We start from the raw sequence: 24379 nt of genomic DNA, 5'->3' as shown, positions 1-24379 counted from the left end.
ATTCATGTCTATCTTGACTCATTTACATGAAGACATGAAGTCCTCAGAGAGATCTAGGTGCAATATCAGCTGCTGGCTTGGGAAAGACCATGAGGGACTGGTAATCCGAAGCTATCCCTGTAACATTATTTCTGCCATGAAATCACCTCTATGAATCCTAAAAGGTCATTCAACATTTTTGGCTTGATGCTCTAGGTGATCTCTAGGTCTTTTATATGTAGGATGAATAGCATGTCATTATCTTCATTTATCTATTCAATCAATAACTATTTATTACGTTCCTGCTATGTGCCAGACATAATGGGGCAAAAAGAGTTCTCGTTCTTTTACTATCTAGTCCCAGGAGTCTATGTAGGTTTCCTATCTTATGCCATCTGTGATATGGATGTAATTATGCAGGCTTTCCTGGGTAAAATTTTGTGAGGATCAGATGCAATAAAACCTTTTTTTTTTAATATAAAAGTTTGAGAGATAAATTTCCATATCATAAAGTTGTTTTCCCATTCCAATAGCTGAAGATAACTGTAATTCATAAGATATTGCCAAATAAATAGTTGATGTTTTGAAAACCAAAGTTGATTCTTAGATTTTGAGGTTATCATTATTTATATTGGGAGCGTAAACTAAGACTTCTTTCATTAAATATATTATGAGAACAAAGTTGGAATGTGAAGATGTTGTTTTCATAATATTTATGAGGTATTGAAAGTTATTTGAAGCCCAGATGTAACATTCTCAGGAGCTAAACAACTGAAGAGCGTAAAAAAATGTCTCATATAGAGATATAAAGATAATGAAGAGAGAAGAGCAATTTCATTAAACTGAATTTTTTATCCATTTTGAAGTGAACTAGTATTTCTACCCGACTTTATGACTGGTTTAGGAGCCTCATACATATCTTACATGAAATTTATTGAAATTAACCTCCAGTAAGAAGAAATGCTTTCATTGTTCACTGTAGTGAAAGGAGTGGCAAGATGCTGACGGTTAAACAGATAAATTGTTATCACAGAGAAGCTGTCTCTGTGATCTCATTCACTAATAATAATTATTATGCTTACTGAGTGTTTTTCATGTGCCAAGAATTCTTCCCAGTATGTTACTTTATTGAGGCATATAATTTTCTCATCACCCTTATAATGTAAGTTTTATTATTATTCCATGTTACAGTGAAGCATAAAGAGTTTGAGAAATTCAAACATGGTCATTCATGGAAAACGTTATGATATGAACATAGATAGACTGACACTGGAGACCTTTATTTAAACACTGCAACCTATAGCTTCTCATCCTAAATCCAGATGGTGGGATGGTGTGGGCTAGGCATATTGTGATGGTGATAGGGGTGGGGAATAGAAACAGGGCAGAGGAAAGCATAGAATGGGTAAAACAAAGAAGGAAAAACTTTTCATTAATCCTAACCTCTGTGACTCAGGCAAAATTATAATTTTCCCATGAAGTCTTATGCGACTATAGCAGTTCATATGATCCACATGTACTTAAAATATACATACAGGTCTGACAAGTAAGTTCACAAACTTGTTGCAACAATGTTGCTAAACTTTTTTGATATCAGAGGGATTATTCATTATGAATTGATACCAACTGGACAGTTAACCAAGTTTACTATTTGGAAGTGCTGAAAAGGCTGCGTGAAAAAGTTAGATGAAAATGAGCTGAAATTTTCGCCAATTTGCATCACAACAATGCACCAGCTCACATGGTACTTTCTGTGAGGGAGTTTTTAGCCAGTAAACAAATAACTGTATTGGAACACCCTCCCTATTCACCTGATCTGGCCCCCAATGACTTCTTTCTTTACCCAAAGATAAAGGAAATATCGAAAGGAAGACATTTTGATGACATTTAGGACATCAAGAGAAAAACGACAACAGCTCCAACGGCTATTCCAGAAAAAGAGTTCCAAAATTGCTTTGAAGGGTGGACTAGGCGCTGGCATGGGTACATAGCTTCCCAAGGGGAGGACTTCAAAGGTGACCATAGTGATAGTCAACAATGAGGTGTGTAGCATTTTTTCTAGGATAAGTTCACAAACTTAATTGTCAGACCTCATATTCATTCTCTGATTTTATGACCTCATGGCTCTGCATACAATGATTTTCGAATTGCAGGTGCCCAACAAAATTGTGAGAGATATGAAAATGAGGATGATGTACATAAGTGTTTTCTGTTTCCCATATCACCTAGCACATGGTGATGACACAAAAGGCATCTCAGATCTATTTAGCCATTGACTAAATGGACTACATGAAGTCTAACCAGGAATAATATTTAATGTAAGAAAAAAAAAAAAAAACATTCTGAAGAGTTGGTTAAAACTCAGAGGAGGCTGAGCTGCCTCAGGATCATGGGAATTCAACAACTTTCTGGTACTTAAAGCATACTGCAGAGACTGTGGCTGGTGAGCCAAAGAAATAATGTTTTTTAAAAGATGGTCTACTTGAACTTTAGGATTATACCTACCTCTCATTTTCTGATTCCACTGATACTATAAAGAGTCATTTCTCTTTTTAAAAAGTAATATTATGTTGCATGAGTTGCATATGGTCAGAGATTAGCATAAATTGGTATAAAGTTGTTTTTTATAAATTAAAAAAAATCTCAAAAAGCTGGGATCTTGGTAAGATGAATTCTATTTGACCTAGTTTACAAAATAGCAGATAGTCTTCCCTAAAATTATTAAATATTATCTTAATTACTAGAGTAAATTAATATAAAATATGACAATCACATAGCAGTGACGTTGTTAAAATATCTAGTTACTGATTCAGAAGCTACATTTGTCACAAAGATCTAAACCTTAAGACAAAAAATCATTAGAATTCACCAAATTTCCTTACTAAGTCTACTGCCACACTTTCTAGATATGCTGTTAGATTGTCCTGTCAGCTCTGAAGAGGTTTTGGTCATAAATAAGTGAGGAAAATGCCTATGTGAGACCCAGTCCCTGGGAAGGAGAATTTTATCCTGGTTCTTTACAACTACTGCATAGTAAGGAGATACCACAAGAGCTTTAGAATGAATCAGCCTTAAATGCTCTATCTCCTCTATTGTGTATCAAAACACCTATGGTTCAAATTGGTGGTTAAGAGGCAATTTCTGATCTTTACAAAATTGCTAATCATATATAGTATATGTATTATTGCAAAAAAAAGTTTATGAATGTGATTGTCTTACTTGCTTATTTTTCTAAATAAAATTGTTGCTAAGCTGTAATCACAAAGATGGAAAGCTCTTGATAGCAGACAGAACACTAACTTGATTTTTAAAAATAACTTATTTTGGAAAATATAGGGGTATATGGAGAACAACATAACAAACCTAACAGATATTAGATAAATATCAATCTAAATTAAATGTTAAAATCATCATTTTGATTATTATATATATTTGTTATATATAATGTAATGTTTATATAATTTTGTAAAATATATTATATATAAAATACATGGATATGCATGTTTGTAATATACACATACACAGGCATTACATATACCTAATGTATACATACACTGAGTATTCTGTATGATATATACATAATGCACACAATATACATATACATATCATGTGTGTGCATGAATAAAAGGCTATCTGTGTCTATATAATTATTAGAAGATAAAATATTTGGGTATCAGTAGAATTATTTGTAAGCATGCTTAGTGATCGTCTTTCCCCAAAGGCAATTGTGTCCAAGAATTTGATGTGTCTTTCTATTTTATCTTTTTATCTGATACGTAGTTGAAACAAAATTTGTTTTGTGTCTATGAACATTTGTGAAATATCACACATATAATTCTCAATTTTTTCATCCAACAGGATATATGTTATAGAGATGTATCAACATTGATACAAGTATCTTTATATTTATTCATTATTATTAAAATTTGATTACTATTTGAAAATAGTAACTAGAGCATAGAAAATATATAGAATGTATGTATTAATTCTATCAGTAAGCATTTACATTATTTCCATTTATTATTAATATAAACATCCCTGTATTTAATGTCCCTATGCTTGTTTCCAAGTATACCAAGCGGTGCCAAAGAAAATGTACACACTGTAAGAGATGTTATCTATGTTTTACTTTTGGAAGTTGAATTGAATTACTGTAGCAATATGTAGTATGATGTTTGCTCAAAAGATGGCATTAATCAAATAAATGCTAGTGTCATTCATTGTATTGCAGTTTTAATACAGATTTTTCCTTTCTTAAAATGGGTATGCATTTTTTTGGCACCCTCCGTATATGGATAAGTGCAAATTCTAAGACACACATATTTAATAACTGATTTTAATAATTACACACCTATCACAAGTGATTCAGAATTTGGTATCATCAGACTTAATTTTTACCAATCTGATGGTGTTGCTATGATATCTCATTGTTTTTATCCACATTTACATTTTTTCTGGTGATGTTAAGTATCTCTTATTTTGTTAACAAATCATATTAAAATACAGAATACAATTAAAACGTGCATTAGTCTTAAATGTACTTTAAAAAATGTACTCGTATATACATTTTAAAGGAATATTACTGTATGCACACTGATTGAGGATTTTGATGCCGTTCTCTTGGACTGATCCATATGAAACTCCCTTCTTATTACTAAAAATTCTGAACTTCAAGTCTACTTTGAATAACACTAGTATTGATATACAAGCTTTGTATTACTTTTTGCATAGGTTGTCTTTTTTTCCCTATCATTTTATTTACAGACCTCCTGTTTATATTTAAACATATCTTTTGTATAAATCATAGAGTTTCTGTTTAATGTAGTCTTACAATTTTAGCCTTACACTTGGAATATTTTGGCCATTTAAAAAATATGATACTTAAGTTGATATCTACCACTTTATTATTCATTTTATGTTTTAGTTTATCTTTTTTTTATATCCAACAATCAACAATTGGACTGTAATATAATTATTATATCTTTGATTTAACCTCTTGTGGAATACTTACATCTTTGAGTCTGTGGTTGATGTCTTTAAAGCTCTGGGAAATTTTTAGCCATTATCTTTACAAATATTGCTTCTGCTAATCATTTTTTCTAAGACAACAATTGAAAATATTTTAGAAATTTAGAAATTATCTCAAACATTTCTTATTCTCTTTGTGTTTACTTTTCATTTATTTTTGCATTCTATACATTGTTATAGGTATTTGATATTAATCTTCCTTTCATTTCACTAGTCTTCAGTTCTATGTTCACTAACCAAATCTCCTGTTAAGCACATCAGTTAAATTTTTAATTGCATACATTATATTGTTCTATTTCTAGAATATCTACTTGATATTTTTTGTAGGTTCCAAGTCTACTGAAAATTTTTATCCATAGTATATACATATACACTGAGTGTGCCAAAAAACACATTTTAAGAAAAGAAAAAAATTGTATTAAAATTGTAATAGAATGAATAATGCTAGCATTTGTTTAATACCATCTTTTGAGTGAACATCATCTACACATTGCTACAGTAATTCAATTCAACTTCAAAAGTAATACCTGTATAATATCTCAAACTGTGTACATTTTGACACCCCTGGAAAATATATATATACATGCATACGCATACACATATATATACATACATATGTACATGTGTGTGTGTGTGTGTGTGTGTATATATATATATATATATATTTTTTTTTTTTCCCTCACTCCAATACCTGAATCAGCTCCAGGTAATGTTTCTCTTGTTTCCTTTCTATATATTGATACATTGTATTCTCTCTCCACATGCCCTGAAATATTTTTATTACGTGTCAGATATTGTCTATACGTAAACCAGAAATCCTCCGGATGATATCTTCCACAAGTGTCTACCTTTCCACTGTCATACAGAACAATGGCAGATAACACCAATCTAATCAAGAATTGATCTTAGTCAGGGGATAGGTTGAAGGCTTAGTAAAATGCATATTATTTCGGATTGGCCCTATTGCTTAAGCCTGGACTTACCATGCTTTTGATTGAGAGCAATGTGGGTGTTCTTCTTGTCAAGTCTAAAATACTATGATTCTCTTCTGAGATTCAGAGCGTCCTGTATTAATGTGTGTTAGATATATGTTCTGGGTATTAAAAAAAAATACACTGGGTGGTCAATGAATGGGTATAGAGTGAACCAAGAAATACATTATTTTAACATCACTCTACCCTTTTGTTTCAAATGAACTAAAGAAAAAATAAATGTTTATTTCCCACAATCTTGTAAAATTGATTTAAAGTGAAAAAAAAGAAGAAACATTAAGAAATTTTATCATAACTATTAGGCAGCAGAAAAGTAATTCTGAATTATATGACCAATTCCTTCCTCTATTTTATATTTGCCTTTCCATATGTGAATTCCCTATTTTCCATCCATGACTTACATGAAGGGCACTGAAAGGCAAAGACAGGCATCAGACGGGAGTTGTGGTTTATCCTGAGCACACACAATTGAAACACAATGAGAGATTAATAAAATCAAAGTGAAATAGATAAGGTAAAAAGAGATGATGAAAATCTTTTGTAAATAGTGGCAATGGTAGCACGACTTTATGAACTTTAAAATTTTAGTGTGACTTTTATGGCAAATGAATTATACCTCAATAAAGCTGTTGTAAAGATGGACTGTCATCAACCCCTGTATTATTTTGTTTTTGTGAAGACTTCATGGTTAAGAGAATTATATTCTTCTTTTATGCCTCGATGACCTCAAGAACTCTGATTTAAATTTTCCAAAATGAAAAGTGTCAACGACTACTTCCATTTGCTTTATAACTCATTCATCCAGAGTTAATACATGTCATCTTTGTTGGTGCTTTAAAGCACGTTTATTTATGGTGTTATACAATGAATATACCAGTAAGGTGAAAAATAAAGCTATGAACTCACAGAGCTTGAACCTTGAGTCAATTTACTGTTAGCAGCAAAAACAAGGAAAAAATTGGGTTCCAAAGGGAATATCAAGCACTTGTAAATTCTATAACCATCTTACATATATATACAGTATCTGGAATTGAATTAATAAATCAAGAAAAGACGAACACTAGCTTCGTCTTCTAACCAAAGTTGTGCTAGTTCATGGATGTAAACTTACCCGGTCAAGAGCTGCTTTTTCCAGCGCATTTCTGGCCACAGCTAATTTTTGTTCCAGATCAGTAAGCTGTTGGGCCTGTAAAATGAAAGAAAGGTAAATCTTCCCAGGAAATGTTATATTCTCCCCTCCACTTTAAGCATGGTTCATTCACTGTCCACGAATAATTTAAAAAAAAAAAATTATCTTGGAAAATTCATTTAGAATTCAGGTTACAAATACTGTATTATATAGCCATTTGCTTAAGTTGCAGAAAATAGGATGTTCTAGATGGATATGCACTTAATTGCTCTGGTCTGAAATATCCAGTTGCAAATTTCCAGCTCAAGTCCCTGAAAATAACAGGTGATATAAATCCACCAGTAAGTTTCTAGTTGTTATGGACTGTATTACGTTCCCCTAAAATTCATATGTTGAAGCTCTAACCCTCCCTTATGTGATTATATTTGGATAGGACTTCTAGGGAGGTAATTAAGATTAAATGAGTTAAAAAAAATGGGGCCATAATGCTTCTCTCTCTCTCTCTCTCTCTCTCTCTCTCTCTCTCTCTCTCTCTCTCTCTCTCTCTCTGTTTCTCTCTCTCTCTGTTTCTCTCCCTCTCTCTCCATGCTCACACAGAGTAAAGGCCATGTGAGTACAAAGTGAGAAGTCACCATGTGTAAGTCAGGAAGAGTTCTCACTAGAAACCAAATCTGCCAGCACCTTGATCTCAGATTTCTAGACCCCAGAACTATGAGAAAATCAATTTCTGTTGTTTAAGCCACCCATTCTGTGGTATTTTGTCATGCTATCCTGAACAGGCTAATACAACAGTATCCACTCTGTTTATTATTAAGTTTTAGTCCAATATACCTCTTTATCCCACCTTATCTCTGTACCTTTGCAAATGCCATAAGTGTGCTATTCAAAGAAAAGAGCAATGACTCAGATTTGAAAGATGTGTGTTCAAATCCAGCCTCCACCAATTTCTAGCTATATACTGACAAGAAGTTGCCCAGTGGACTCTCAGAAGACTTGCAGAAGAGCCTCAGAACCTCACAGCACTAAACCTCTCTATACTGCTGGCCTTTGCGTGGCCAGTGCAAAGAATCTGAAGCTGGAAGGAACAGAGGATCTTTCTGACGTTCTTGTGAGGCAAGGCAACTGAGTTTTTCAGGGAGAAATCAGCAGCAGGGGACTTGACATTTATTCAGTGGCCAGGACATCACCACGTCGGGTGCTCTGATGCCATGGGCTTGTTGAAAGGCTGTAGCTAACAACCAAAGTGCTTGTATGTCAGTTGCTCATCCCTCCTCTCCCTCACAGTCTGAGAACCAGCACCTTGAAGCTTGGTCCTTGATTAAAGTTTTCTGCCCTATGGTGACAACCTAGGAGGGAGGAGAGGTTGAGGATCCTGTTCTTGATTATGAAAACCTATACACATTCTTTGTATCCATGGCTAGTTTGATCTGTGTCATTCTCCACAATTTACTCTTGTAGAAAATAATTTTCTAGTAGGCACTTGTCCTAAATAGCTACCTAATCCATGTACATAAAATACATCTTATGTTCACATTCATATATATAAATATACAGAGGGTGACAAAAAATGTATACACATTTTAAGAATGAAAAAAAATGTATTAAAATTATGCTGATGGTAACCACTTTGAGCACCTCTTGTAATTACAGAAGTCAAACGCAACTTGTATTCATCTTGTGTTATCTGTATATGAGTATATTGAATATTACAATTTTAATACAGTTTTTTCCTTTCTGAAAATGTCTAGACATTTTTTGGCACCCTCTGTATATATAATGCTTAAAAATAAAATCATTCTGAATTAAAATGAAAAGAGAGAGAAGGAGCTGATAAAGAGAGTTTCCAGTAAGACAGCACCTACAATTGGGTGAACCCTCACAAGTTCTGAGCCCCAGCCGCGGTGCCCAACCTATACCTGGCTTGGCTTTCTTGGTCTCTGTCTTTCCTACCTTTCCTCCTCTGGACCCCACATCGTGATGACTTCAGGACCACAGATCTCAGCATCAGATTCCCAGCACCAGGCTCAGGCCACCCTGCCTGTACCATGTCACTGCTGCCCTCGGCGCAGCTACTCAATAACTTAGTACCGGGGACTCACACTGTGATAGTCCTTGGACACCACAGGCCCAGCCTAAGCCAGCTTCTGTCCATGGGAGTGAGCCCAACAGAAGGAAAGAAAAGACTGGCTCTTACATCTGTCTCAGCTCTTTGTCCTAGAACAGGATTTGGGGATGACAGGGAGATCCCAGGGGTGGGCCACATGGGGCAGTGGTTATGGGCATGTTTCTCCTATCCATACCAGCCTTAGTGTTACTTGACATTCCTGGTCACCAACTGGAAGGGACCTCCATGCTTCCTAACAATCCCTCGTGTCTCAGGCCCCCCTTCAACCCCAACCCCTTTTAGGTTGTCATGCTATTTTCTTTTTCAGGGTCCTCGTTAGTGGGCAGCCACTTTCCCCAAGATGCTGTCATCAGTTATCTGCAATCCAGACGGGGTCTGCATATGTACAGGTCCTTCTGCCTCCATCCTTCTCCCTCCTTGTGTGGTTTTCAGCCCAAATCCTGTCATCCACAGTAGGAGAATCCTACTAAAGAATGACTTCAAGGTGCACGGTAATATAGCAGTCCAGGGAGCTTGTGTCAGGGGAGGTAGAATGAATTCCACCAGAAATAGCAAATATGCCTTTGAAAGCTATATTGTCATCAGTTCCCAAGATTTCAAGTATTTAACTCTTTTAAGAATTCATTGAACTGGGTAAAACCTAGCCAAGAGATCTTGGGAGACAGACAGTTAAAAAAAAAAGAAGAAAGAAAAACAATTGTTGAAATTGCAGGTATTGGCCCATATTATACTGTGATCCAAGTTTTGAAAGGATCAGTAACTAGATTAATTCATATGTAGTATTTATAAAATTATATAGAACAAGAGCAGTTTTATGGGTGTTAAAACATCAGAAGACCTATGAAAGACAGGGGACTTTGCCAAGTAGTAAATTTTATTTATTTTAAGTTTATTTTTTTTCTCAATTTAACTCCTGTGAAATAAAGGATAGAGTTATTTAAGAGGGACTAGTCACGATTCTAGAGTAACTTTCATTCACGTTCAATCACTGAAGAAATATCTATGAAGTGATTAATTTTTTTCAGACTAGGTAACATCATCTGTGTATATAGGTTGACAATACACGTTAGGTAGCAATCCTGTGAAGTAAAAATCATAATATGAGATTCTCACTGCTAAACTAAAAGTAAGCGTGTCTAAATTGAAACAGAGAACTGGGAGGGGCTTCCTCAGAGGCACCTGAGAAGTCAGTGTCTTCTAATCAAAGGAACACCAAAAAAATGAATTTAATTTTCATAGACGTACATTTTCTCCTCATGTTAAATAAACATTATAACATGTTTAGAAGCTAGACTCTATTACATAATTCTTAATTTACTTTTAAAAAAAAATATGGAGCTACAAAGCTCCAAGTTTTTGGACCACAAAACACGGGGGCCTGGTTTAGCTCCAGCATGCAATCTATTGCTTTAGGAGTTGTTCCTTGCTCTTTTTCTCAAGAATACACCTTAAATTGAGCTAGATTATTAAGGATGACCTCAGTGCTGTATTGAATGCAAAAACTGCCCCCCCTCCCCAAGAAACATGAATGTATACTCAACAAGCAAACCAAACCTAATGTTAGAGAGTTAAATTGTATCTGAAATTTCAGAGTCATTTTACAAAATTTTGGCAAGTGGCTAAATCTGCAAGGTTCTAATTCATCATTCACACATTATGTATGTGAGTCAATATTTCTGAAAACTTATTGACAACTTCACACTTTAATCTTTCCCTATCTCGTACTAAGTATATCCATTTATTTCCATTGTAATTTTTCTGGTGACTTTCCCTAAGATTTATAGAATATAGACATATTTATTCCTTACCTCTACTAAAAGGGACTTGAAACAATTTTAACATTAAAAATATTAAAATATTTAACATCAATAAAACATATGAGATCTACTGAAAACATATATGTGTTGTGAATGGGTTGTGAAGGTAGATGAAGGCTAGCGACAGCAGAAGGAAGCACTGATCATGGGCCCATACAGTTCTTTCCATTTGTTGTTGCTGAACTGTAAATTTGTTCAAAGACTTCTGGCAGTCAGGAACAAAAAGAAACATTGTTGGCTCCAAAATTCTCATTATCAGAGATAATAAACATACCAGAGACACAGACAGTATAGGGATTTTTCTAAGCACAGTTTCTAATATAAAAGTATAACAAATTTTATAATTCAACTCAGAAGACCATTTTTTAGGAGCCAAGAAAATATAGTTCAAAAATCATGGTTCATCCCAAACCAACTATAACATGTAAGATACACCAATGTGCGTTTTCCTACCAACACACAGAAAGCAGAGTGAGCAAGTCACAAGGTTGACTTTCCTCCTAGGGAAGGAATATAATTCTACTCTTTCGCACCTGCTCTAGAAGATCGATTTAAATACAAGTGAGCGATAAACAGCTTGGACAACAAAATGTACGATACTGGAAATTTATTTTTTGTCACCACTAAGTCTTAACAATTAGTAGTGCCTTACATATAATGAATAAATGACATGAAAAACAAAATGAAAAAGCTGACTATATTGTCTAAATTGAGAAGATATAAGGACCAGTATAGCACTTTCAATGCAGACTAAATTCTCAACTATTTCATCATCTTCTTTTTTTTTAATTAAAATTTATTGAGGTGACAATGATTAGTAAAATTACATAGGTTTAAAGTGTACAATTCTGTAATACAGCATCTATATATCACAATTAGCCCTCCTCGTTAGTATGGTGGTGAGTATCCCCGCCTGTCGACTATGTCATCTTCTGACAAAATATAGGAAAAAGAAGCACCACTGACAATTAGCATAATGTTGTCTAGACAGACTCTTCTTTGGCAAAGACTTCTGCTTGGAAAGACTAAACTGGAAATTGTCACACCCAGGGCCAAATTAGGAAACTATGTATATGTATATAAACTCTAAATAGGAAATTCAGAACAGAGCCTCCTCTTAATATTTTGGCCACTGCAGAGTTATAATAATAAACTGAAAAGACTACTGTGACTCATTTCCTGGGGACATAGGTCGGTGAAGAACTACAATGGCTGAGTCTTTTGGGTACTGAAAATAACAGCCTATATGACGATGATCTTTATATTTTAGGTGGCATCAACAAAACAAGGTCAACTTGTTAGAAGTTTTCTAACCATAGCTTTACTACTTTGTTATTAATTATATGGCTTTTGCTCTACATTTTAGAACCAATAAGAATATGCAGGCGTGTTCTAGCCAATGATGCAGAAATATGGATAGTAAGTATAAAAGATGTTCCATTGGAATGTGGGGGAAAAAACGTTAGAAATTCTGCATTTTAGTTTTAGATTTCAACATTGAAAAATAAGTGGTATAATAAAATATTCTCTATTCTACATGTTTATTTAAAAATATCCATGGTTTGTCTAATATACAATATTTTAAACATATATATATATATATATATTTTTTTTTTTTCTAAATCTCATCATTGCTTTCCTTTCATTCTGCTTATGTTTATAATGTACTTAATATGGCAGTAAAATAGTAATATGATAATAATGATAACCTGAACTTTGATATATATTCTGCACAACAACTGTATCTGGTACCCAGTATTGTTTCCATCCCTTTTAAAAGATGGAACTGAGACACAGATTTATTAAATGTCTTACTCAAGTTGATAGCTGGGAAATAACAGATCTAGAATTCAAACCTAGGCAGTTTGGATCCATAGCTGGTACTCTAAAGCACTAAAGATATGAGTGTATATAATTTATAACTAATAAATATACATATATTAATTGACATGTGCTCAAAATTTATTGGTAAGATTAATGATTTAAAAATATTTGCAGAAAACTGAAGTAATTTTGTGTTTTTAATATTACTCATCCAGTGAGGATAATAAACTCATGAAAGAGATGTTCTCAAGTACTCAGTAGGGCATACTTGGTAGTTGGTGAAAGGATGATAGGATTAAATATTCTATGGAAATTCAGTGAGTCTACTAGTATATATAAAGAACATATGTCCTGCTCAGTAGCATTAACCCAAAAACTGTGACTAATACTCTAGAGACATAACAGAGACCATCACTCTACCACTATCATCTCTACAGTCCATTTTACCATAGAAGTAAGAGGCAGAAAGTCAATAATGCCTGCCTGCTTCTACTTTCCTAAAAGTATAAAGTTGTAGTACCGTGATTGTCTTTGGCCGTCAGGTTCTCTGATGCAATACCTACTCATTTTAACATTATCAACTTGGGAGTAATACTGAAAGACTTGGAACTGAACAACTAATATAGAGAGAGGAACCAAAGTTTGATCTCAAATCACGTAGAAATAGTTTAGCATAACATCTGGTTATAAGTGATATCAAAAGTAAATTTTAATATATCAAAGTTATAAAGTGCAATAAGCCTTTCCACTGGGAAATAAGAGCAGACATATATGATTTTCCTCAAATTTAAATTTTTATGAGTATTCTATTGCCATCATGTGTATGTGTATATGCATGTAACACTTATGGAAAATCTACTGTGGATAACTTCTCATTATGTACTTGATATTTCATTCCTTTTCTCCCCTCAAAAACACATAGACTTTGGAGGAAACTGCCTTATACCCTTCTCAGCCATACATTTTAGGAGAGATTCTCGCAAGAATCACTCCCAGATTGGGGATGTAATTTCTTAAAGCAATTACTCTATCTCAACTCTCTAATCAAATGATTGTGATTGGGTTTAGGCATCTAATTAACAGCATGCCAGAGACAAGATGATATTTACTGTGGCTTCTAGAATGACAGCTGTCTTTCTTTTTCATCTGAGTGAATAAAAAGTATATATTTTTCTTTCTCTTTGTAGTGTAGTATGAGGATGTTTAAGTCTAAGCTCTGATAGGCATTCTTTCTAGAATAAAATAAAACAATGTGAGTTTAAAACTATATGTCTCCTGCAAGGGATGGTGGGTTGCACCCCCTGCAACTAGCAACAGGCAACTGGACCTGGAGCTGAGCTGCGCCCTCCACAACTAATATTGAAAGGACAACAAATTGACTTGGAAAAAGTCCTGGAAGTGCACATTCTTCCCCAGTAAAGTCCTGTTCGCCTTCCCCAATACAATCTTAATATATATATGAAGAAAGTAGGCCATAGAAAATAACAACTACATGTATACCATGATCTGGCTACTTTTAAAACTGCTCAATCAAACCACACCTGAAATCAAATGAACCTTGCATTTTCAGCTAATGTGAGTAAATACATTTCATTATTTGATTAATTCAATTCTTGTGAGGTATTTATATTTCCTGTTATTTAGAAACAAAAGATTTAAAACTTCTGTTTCTGGACATGACACAGTAATTGACATAGGACTAGTCTTCTTTCAATAAACATCTATGAACTAATTATTCCAGGCTGTGAAACTTGACATTTGGGAAACCCCCTACATGAGATCCATGACTATATCAGCTTTCTGCCTGAGGACAGTTTCCTGACTAAGGTGCAATGGGTTGTAGCCCAAGCATTTCACTGTAGTTGCACTGAGCTGTGGAGGCAGAGATGCGAGTTTGGGTCAGATTAAAAGGCTGGATGATACGGAGCAGGGCAGCAGAGAACAATGAGGTGAGTAGGGGCAGGGCTTCCAAAAGTCAGTCTGGGGGCAAGTGCTTCTCAGTCCTTGGCAGAGTTGTATCGCATATACACAGGACAATATATTATATAAGGTTGTCACAAAGTAACTGTTATATGGCTGAACAGAACAGAAACACTAGATGTTGAGCATTGTAGAATAGCTCTGGCATTCTACAGACATTCATAACCTTATTAACACCACAGGCATTTTTAGAGTAATTCACTAGAGGAATGGTTGGCAAACTACAGTCCAAAGGCCAAATCTGGCCAATTTGCTCATTTTTGTAAATAAAATTTTACTGGACCACAGCTACCTGTATTTATTTATGTTTTGTCTAGTTGCTTTTGCATAACCATTTGAATAGTTGCCATAGGGGCCATATGGTTTGCAAAGACTAAGATTTTAATTTACTATGGGATCATTTACTAGTATAAAGTCTATTTTAGGCCTTTCTTAAAAAAGCTAAATCAAAACCTAGACAAGATTCTGGCAGGTGGAGATGAGGAGATATTTTTCTGAGGTTTAGCTCTGTCAAGTTAGAGGAGCTAGGTATTATCATGGACTGTCTACATATCTGAACTAACAAAGTACACATCCAACTCTACATCAAGGTGAATGCCAGTATTGTAACTGCATTATGGGACAACAATTAACAATTTAAACTAGAATATAAAACCCGGAATCTCTTTAATGCATAATTGGTGATGTCTAGCACAAAATAAAATCTTAGCAGATATTCAAAGAAGTGAAACATGACTCAAAGTTAAACAAAAATGAAGACAATGATAGTCAATATATAGATGGCCCATGTGTTAAATAAAACAGGAAAGAAAACAGGCAAAAACAAACAAACAAACAAACAAAAAACAGGGGAGCACATTAAGGCAGCTATTAAAAACGTGATCAAGAAATTAAAAATATGTTCTTAATTAGTGAAGAGATAGGTAATTTAGCAAAAATTGAATTATAAAAAAAGAATCAAATGGCAATTTTAGAAAGGAAAATTTCACTGGATGAACTTAAAAAGTAAAGATATCAGAAGAAAAGCCCACTGAACAAGAAGTGACACCAAAATAAATCTCAATGAGCTGAAATCAAGGTGTTGATAAACCTGGTTTCTTCCGAAAGCTCTAGGAAAAAAATCTGTTTCTTGCCCTTTCCCAGCTTCTAAAGACTAGCTACATTCCTTGGCTTGTAGCCACACCACTCCAACCTCTATTTTCATTGATGCATTGCCTTCTCTGACTGACTCTCCTCCTTCTCATAAAATTTTTTGTGATTACATTGGCACCACTCTGATAATCCAGGATACTCTTCCCATGTCAAGATCCTTAATGTATATACCTCTGCAAATTCTCTTTTGCCATATACAATAACATTCTCAGGTTCTGGGGATTCAGAGGTAGATACTGTTAGGGGATCATTATTGCATATGTTACACACATCATCTCTGCCTCAATCTCAAAAGTAGTTTTCTGCCCATGTCCATTCAGTCATGAATTTGACGTTATTTTTCTCACCACTGTTTTTAGTATGACTACTAAAGTAGGTCCTCATTTCCACTCTTTACTAGATTGCTGCAACTCTCTCATTACGTTCACTGCCTTTAGTCTCTATTTTTCTCCCTTGTCTCCTTCCAGGAAGTCATTCTGCATACTCTATTACATTTGTTTTTCATGATCATTTCTTTTAGCCTGTTTTTCTTTGATAAAAAACAAAAACAAAACAAAATAAAAACTTCAGTTATTCCTTATTACCATTATAATAAAATGCAGATCCCTTCATATTCAGTTTGAAGCTCTGCACAATTTGTTCCTACACTGTCTTTAGAGGCTATCACTATTGTGTGACTACGCAATCTACCCCACCCAACCTAGCTCTATAATACTATTGTCTTGTATCCCTGGTCATGGGATTATTGTTCTGTGTCCGTTTTCTTCATTAAATTGCACTGGGCAAGCCAGCTAGGAGCTCTTCAGGGAAGCCTGTGTGAAGTTGCATCACAAGAGTATGCTCTTTACTTGGAATTTACATATTGTCAGGTTAATTATTGCAGAATATAATTTATTCTATTTTTTATTATGTGTTTCATTATATATCATTTCTTTATAATATCTTTCTCTTCTCCCATTCAAACTTTCAATAGATATTTACTGCAAGGCTAATAAATTTTAGGGGACGTTTTATAAATTTTATATTCCTCTAAACAGAGAATTTTCTATCCTTCTTTCACCTCTTCCCTCCTTTCCTTCACTCCTTGCTTCCTTCCTTCTTTTTCTCACATCTTGATTTACCAAATATTATTTTCAACACTCTGATATGAAATCAATTATGAATATAAAACAACATAAGGCAACAACGTTATCTTTATGAAGCTCACAGTCTAAAGTCTTAAACATTTTTTTATTTACCACTAAAACAATCATGTGTCTTTCACATAGTGGGACAACAAAATTATATTGATGTTTTATTTGAAATCTCAGGAATTTGTTTTATGGGTGGACTTTTAAATGTTTTACTAGGCTGTCAGAAGAGAAGAGATATTTTGACCCAAGTGCATTATATGATATCTGACTGGCCTTCTTTATAGTTCATGGAATGAGGCATGTTTTTCCACACCTCAGTCTTCAAATATGTGTTTTTTCTGCCTCGATTCATGGAAAATTCCCTGCTACCTTGTTCCCCCTGGTCCTTTCCTACACACCCTTTAGTTTCCAGTTGAAATGCTACCACATTTTCCCAAAAATAAGATCGAGCCGGACCATCAGCTCTAAGGCGTCTTTTGGAGCAAAAATTAATATAAGACCTGGTATTATATTAATTATATTATATTATATTATATTATATTATATTATATTATATTATATTATATTATATTATATTATATTAATTATACTGGGTCTTATATTAATTTTTGCTCCAAAAGAAGCCTTAGAGCTGATGATCTGGCTAGGTCTTATTTTCAGGGAAACACAGTAAATACCATAGAGATCCATTTCTGAACGGCAAACATAATTTTAGCATTCTTGTTATAGTATCCGATGTAAAAATACTATGTATTTTTCTTTCTATTACTTTTACCAGCTGTGATTTTCAAAACAGAAAATAAGTGGTATGAAATGGGCATGAACCAATAAAATATGACTCAGCCCTGAAAGCTGGAGCAGGGTCCTAGGAGTTCCCTGCTTGACAGGTGTCAGGCCATCAAGCAATCCCTAAGCAGAAGCATTGTGGCAGCTCCTAAGTAGGCTTGCTGCACTCCTACAGCATCAGCCAGGAAAGAGACATGAGCCCAAATCAATTTGGACAGTTTACTATGCACACTGGAAGCATAAGGAAGATCAGCATGGTATTAGCAAGCCACATCTGTGATATCACTAGATGACATCAAACCAGGGTTGCCATGTGACAGACAACTCAAGGGGTAGGTCTCTCTGCCATTGTGGATCCAATTCTAACACCAGCAACACAGTTTTATAGCCTACATCCTTACCCTAAAGAGGGGAGAGGTGTGATATGGAAAATGCTGTGCCTCACTGGCATTATGAGGGCAGATGAAACTGCTTCATGGAGCCTCCTGTGAGATAGGAATGTAGATTAGAAACTGTTGTAACAGCTTCCAACAAGACCACCTATCGGTCTATATTCCATCACAAGGAATGCCACCAAGATTTGGGTGAAACTATAGGTTAGCTTTGCCTATGTGACCTACATAGAGATGTGCAAGGTTATCAAGGTGTTATGGCAGAGCCATTATGCTTAATGACAGCCAGGGAGAGATGAAGGGTTACCGGAAAAGGGCCAAGATGAAGAAGAAAATGGTTATTTACCAATAGATACAGAAGTGTTTTAATATTTGAACAATTTGCATGCCTATGTGGATGCATACTAGTTAATTACCACTTACAATTGTCATCTATACATTTATCTATCCGATTTTTAATGTCTCATTTCCCCATAGACAATAGGCTTACTCACAATATGGATTGCTTCCTTTTGCTAACCACTGAATAGATCATTGTTAGAACAGTGCCAGATACTTAGTGGATGAAGAATAAATACTAGATGAATGAATGAGCAAATGAGTACATTTGATGCTGATGCCACACACTGTACTAAGAAACCAGGTTTCTTATTTTTCTCAAGATCGTTGAATTATTTCTTTTCCTCATTTGCACCTGAAGAGCCGCAGTGTTTACAAGAACTCTCTACCTAGTTGAAAATTGAGGATTCTGAGGCTTCATTTTAATAGTCCAAAGAATGCTCCTCTAGGAGGCTTTTCAGTTTGTCATGTAAACCTCTTTTTTCTGGCAGTTAATTGACATGACATGCAGTGACTGCCTTTCCTTCTAACAGGCACAGGAGTTGATGGTTTATTAACAATACTGTCAGAGTGCTGAGGGATGGTGGATACAATCCAGCACAAAATTCTGTAGATGTCAGAATTCAGTTAGTGGTAAATATTTTGAATAAGTACTTTTTTTTCTTTTTTTTTTCCTATGTGAATCTGCTTGAATGTCATGATCCCTTCTATTTGTGCAAATCCTCCTGCCATTTGAATGCTGGATGAAGCCAATTGTTTAATTTTGTTACTGCCAAAGTACAGCAGCTGCTCTGGGTGCTTTTCCCAAACATCCTTTTAAAAAATGTTATTCCACTAAGTGGATTTTGTTGAAAACAGCAGGTATGGAAACATTTACATACCACCTTGTCAACTTCCTACCACTGTAAATGTGTACTTTTTTTCCTTTGAATTCATTTTAATGCCTTTTAGCAGAGATTTTTAATACATATTCATGGTCTATTTACCAACGGACTTATTTTATTCTTTTCACTTGAATTTAAAAGTTGAAGCAAAAGTCATAATTTGGCAATGACAAGGGTAAGCAAAACTCTAGGCAATATCTGAAGTCCTAGAAATGCGCAGTTCACCCAGAGATGGGACAAAGAGTTTTGCAACCTATGTCAATGTCTCATTTGTCATGCAATTGTAGATAACATGAGCTAACTTTTTAGCACCTTTTATTTTTTAATATACATTATAGTGTGCTTAATATATGCAAATAAAATTCTAAACGATTTACACAGAAGTTTGTGGAGGTCCAGAAAACTGTATAGATAGTAAATAGAATAAATACATTCAAACCCATGTCTTGATGATTCCAAAGGCCATCCTTATCTCTCTCAAATCCCTCACTCATAATTCTTGGCTCAAGGGTCACTTGCTTAAAGAATCCATTCTAGACTATTAATACTGCAAACTACCTCACTTCCCACCTAGAGTTACCAATCTCCTATTTCTCTCTACTTTTTCTTTTTTCCTATAGCACTGAACTTTCTAATATACTACATAAATAATTTTTCTGTTTATTAAGTATTGCCTATCACACTTACTTAAATGTAAGCTCTACAAAAACAGGGAACTTTTGTTCACTAATGAATCTTATAAGCACTTGGAAAACCACCTGCAATATTAGTCTCTCAAAAAATTATTGATTGAATACATTATCTTTACAATATGAGTTCAAGGTCTTTGTAAGGGTTAGAAACACTTTTAAATTTGATCATGACAAATGGTGCTCAACAAATGATAAAAATAATAATAATTTATATTATGATTAAAGGGAGATGTCATTTATTATCAGGCTACTACCACATTTATTTAATATTTATTACCAGATCTAGAATTCTTGCCAACCTCAGTTGCCAGTACATGTGCTGAATTGTTATTAAAATGATGACTTGTATTCAAAACAATGCAGGTTGACTCCATGAATAGTTATCAGTTATCTACCATGTGCCAATCAATACGTAAATGATAAGAATAAGGAAGATGCATAAAACACAGACTCTACCCTCCAAGAATGTGGACTGCAGAGGATGATATGATGCATAAACTAGCAATTATTTACCAGTTTAAATAGGGCATGTATTACAATAGAGCATGGTATGAAGTTCTGGTGGGGATTTTCAATTTTGACTTACTTTTATTACATTTCAAGTGGCGAGAAGAATGTAGAATTTCTTTCCAGGCTACAGAAAACTAGTTCCCAAATTGTACTACTAGAGGGAAAAAAACTGATTGAAGATATTCTGATATCTAATAGCACAATTTTATTTTCCCTAATGCTTAAGTGTATTTTACTTGAGCTAATTAGGATAACGATTAAAGCCACCAGTTGGCACCAAATACAATTGGCTCCTAAGCACCAATCTACATGAATAGCCACATGGACTTTGTTCACCCCATTACCCAATCTTTATCATTAAGTGTGCATAATTAGGAGTACTGGAAAGAGTCCTGAAACATAACAAAATACTTGTGCTTTGTCTTTTCTTTCCCATTTACTAGCTTTAATATTATCAACAACACCCTTATTTTCTCAAGTCTTCAGTTTTCTCATTTGTAAAATGGGAATAATAGTAGCAAAGGAAATTTATGGAATATTTACCATGTGCCAAGAACTCTGCTGATATTTAAATAAGTTATTTTTGTTTGTTTGTTTTACAAACCTCTATAACTATTATTGCTACAAGCACTTAGCAAAGGAGGCAAGAGATCCATAAAGGAAACCAAGCCTGTATGGCCCAAATGTGCCTCACTAGAATTTGGCAGTTGGTCTCATATATCTGATTTCAAAGCCTTCATTTTATTAAGACTATTAGTCTGAGGTTATAAACGATAATGCACAGTTTTGTTTCCACTTGTTATGCTGTTTTGGGTTTCATTTAATTCCATATAAAATAAACTGCAATGGGACATGAAACGTGATCTCTCCCTCCAATTGACAAAGAGCAAAACTGTTGAAATATAAACTGGAGTTTTTATGTGAGAAATATTTCATGAAACCATAAAAGATAATGCAGAAAGAAAATAAGAAAGTTTCAAATCTACATCATGATTCACCAATTGTTCCTGTGAGGGATGTGTCACCTTAAAAATCTAGAGCTGCAGTTTTTCTCTCTGTCTGACTTACTCCACTCAGCACAATACCCTTTAGGTCCATCCAGTTTATTGCAGATGGCAAGATTTCATTTTTTATGACTGCATAATATTCCATTGTGTCTGTGTGTGTGTGTGTGTGTGTGTGTGTGTGTGTGTGTGTGTGTGTGTTCTAAGGCTTGTATGTGGCAATACATGCAAAAAAGAAAAGAAACAAAAAAAAAGTTGTTGCTTTGTCTTGCTATATATATATATATATATATATATATATATATATATATATATATATATGTCACCTCTTCTTTATCCATTCATCCACTGACAGTCACCCAGGCTGCCTCCACATCTTGGCCATTGTAAATAATGTTGCGAATGACATGTGGATGCACATGTCCCTTCTAAGTAGTGTTTTGGCTTTCTTTAGATAAATACTCAGAACTGGGATTGCTAAATCCTTCTTTGTCTCTTGTCAGAGGCTTTGTTTAAACGTCTGTTTTGTCTGGTATAAGTTTTGCTACCCCAGCTGTATTTGTGTTTCTACTTCATGAAATATCTTCTCTTATCTCTTTGCTTTCAGTCTGTGTCAGTCTTTTTATTTCAAGTGAATCTTTTGTACTCAGCTATATATGGGTCTTGTTTTCTTATCCATTCAGTAACGCTATCTTTCAATTGGAGCATTTAATCTACTTAAAGTTATGGATTAAAAGTAATTGTTGATAAATCTGTAGTTATTGCCATTTTGTTATTCATACTTTTGATTTTTGGGGGGGATTTTTTTCTTAAATCCTTCTAACGTTCCTTTTATTTCTGTTTTGGTGGTGATGAACTCCTTCAGCTTATTCTTATCTGGGAAGTTATTTGTTCTTTGATTCTAAATGATCGGTAGAGTAATCTTGGTTGTAGGTCTTCACTTTTCATCATTTTGTATATTTCATGCCAATCCCTCCTGGCCTGAAGTTGTTGAGAAATCAGCTGACAGTCTTATGGGAGCTCCCTTGTAGGTAACTAATTGCTTTCTCTTGTTGCTTTTAAGACTCTCTCTTTGTTGTTAACCTTCGGCATTTTAATTATGATGTGTGTTAGTGTGGGCCTCTTTGGATTCATCTTGTGTGGGACTCTGTACTTCCTGGGCTTTTATATACATTTCCTTTGCCAGGTTAGGGAAGTTTTCCATCATTATTTCTTCAAATAGGTTTCCAATTCCCCCCCCCCTTTCTGGTACCCCTATGATACAAATGTTGGTTTGCTTGATGTTGTCCCAGAGGCCCCTCAAATTATCCTCATTTATTTTTTTTCTCTTTAAAAACAAACAAAAAAGATAAAGAAAATCTAGAGATGCAAAGAATTTTAGAAAGACCCTTCAGTAGGATTTACTTCTTGGTAAAATAGTACTAAAATGTTTGACCACATCAAAGAGTGTTCTAAGGCTTGTATGTGGTAATACATGCAAAAAAAAAAAAAAAAAAGAAAAAAGAAAAAAAAAAGACAGAAAAATAAACAAAGAGTTGTTGCTTTGTTTTGGAATAATTACCAGGAAGTTAGAACTGCCATTTTATTTTCAGCAAAAATTCATCCTTATAACCCAATTTGTTAGCTATATTGCTTCTGTAAAGATAACAGAAGAAGTGTTTAATTTTTGTTGGCTTTCCTCATATGTCACTGATCTATCCTTACAGTTAGAGAGGTCACATGCCTTGTAATTGTAGCTGTCAAAAAAACTTGGCTATTTCACCTGTCTTTCAGTTGTCACTTTGTTTTACTTACTTAGCCTCCACAGTTCCTGTATCGAATATCATCATCTAATTCTAAAGAACTTACAATTGGATAAATAATGAATAAATAAATCTTTTTTTAATGACAAATGTTTACTGAACATGGAAAAACAATTTCTTTGTGGGAAATTTGGTAAATTAGACATTGTAAGGAGGTGTTATATGTTTTACTGTTCTTTCTTATGTGTCCCCTATTCTCTCATTCATTCATCCATCCATTCATTTATTAATTCAGCTATTGGTCAACTCATCCATTCTTCATTCATCCTTCCACTCACACACCCTCTATCCTATTATCCTTATAGTCCTCTATTTACCTACTCACACATCCATCTACTGATCCATCTCCCCATTCATCTATGTCTGTGTTGAGCTATCCATCCATGATGCACACACCCATTTACCTACTCAACCCAGTAACCTACCCAAACAGCTCAGGGTGGACATTTGAGATACAAAGAAGAGTTACATTAAGCTCATCTCAGACAAGAAAGGAAGAGAAATTTGATTTTTTCAGTTAGAGAAAAAATGTTTTCTCTAAAAAAGCTTAAAAAAAATTAAAAAAAAAAATGTTTTCAAATCATTTCCAAAAATTCTGATTGTCTCTCACCTGTGCACCTCTACACATTTAAATCATGAATCATTAGATTGAGGTTACTGTGTGTGAAAATATCTGTTCTCCAACCCAAGCAATGTGAGGCAGACTCTAAAGTGGCTTAGCATGGGCTTTAGTATTTTGAAATATCTGCACATAAATGGTGATGCAAATCCAGCATTAAGAAGGACTGCTGCAGAAGAAGTTAATAGCATA

The 24379-nt window shown here is 34.4% G+C and overlaps 1 protein-coding gene across 6 annotated transcripts in view; it reads right to left on the bottom strand.

Annotated features, from left to right (window-relative positions):
• The window catches only part of LUZP2 (leucine zipper protein 2), a 463398-nt gene that overhangs the window by 59779 nt on the left and 379240 nt on the right, over positions 1-24379 (bottom strand). For all 6 annotated transcript variants that reach the window (XM_074336147.2, XM_074336145.2, XM_019742592.3 and 3 more), the window contains one exon: positions 7111-7185. In XM_074336147.2, coding sequence (XP_074192248.2) covers positions 7111-7185 — 75 coding nt within the window. The remainder of the gene's footprint in view (positions 1-7110; positions 7186-24379) is intronic.

This window comes from Rhinolophus sinicus, chromosome 14, assembly GCF_057876585.1.
Source record: "Rhinolophus sinicus isolate RSI-liver-muscle chromosome 14, RSI-T2T, whole genome shotgun sequence".
Lineage (NCBI taxonomy): Eukaryota > Metazoa > Chordata > Mammalia > Chiroptera > Rhinolophidae > Rhinolophus > Rhinolophus sinicus.
Note: the sequence above shows the minus strand (reverse complement) of the source record. Positions and strands in the feature narration are given on the sequence as shown.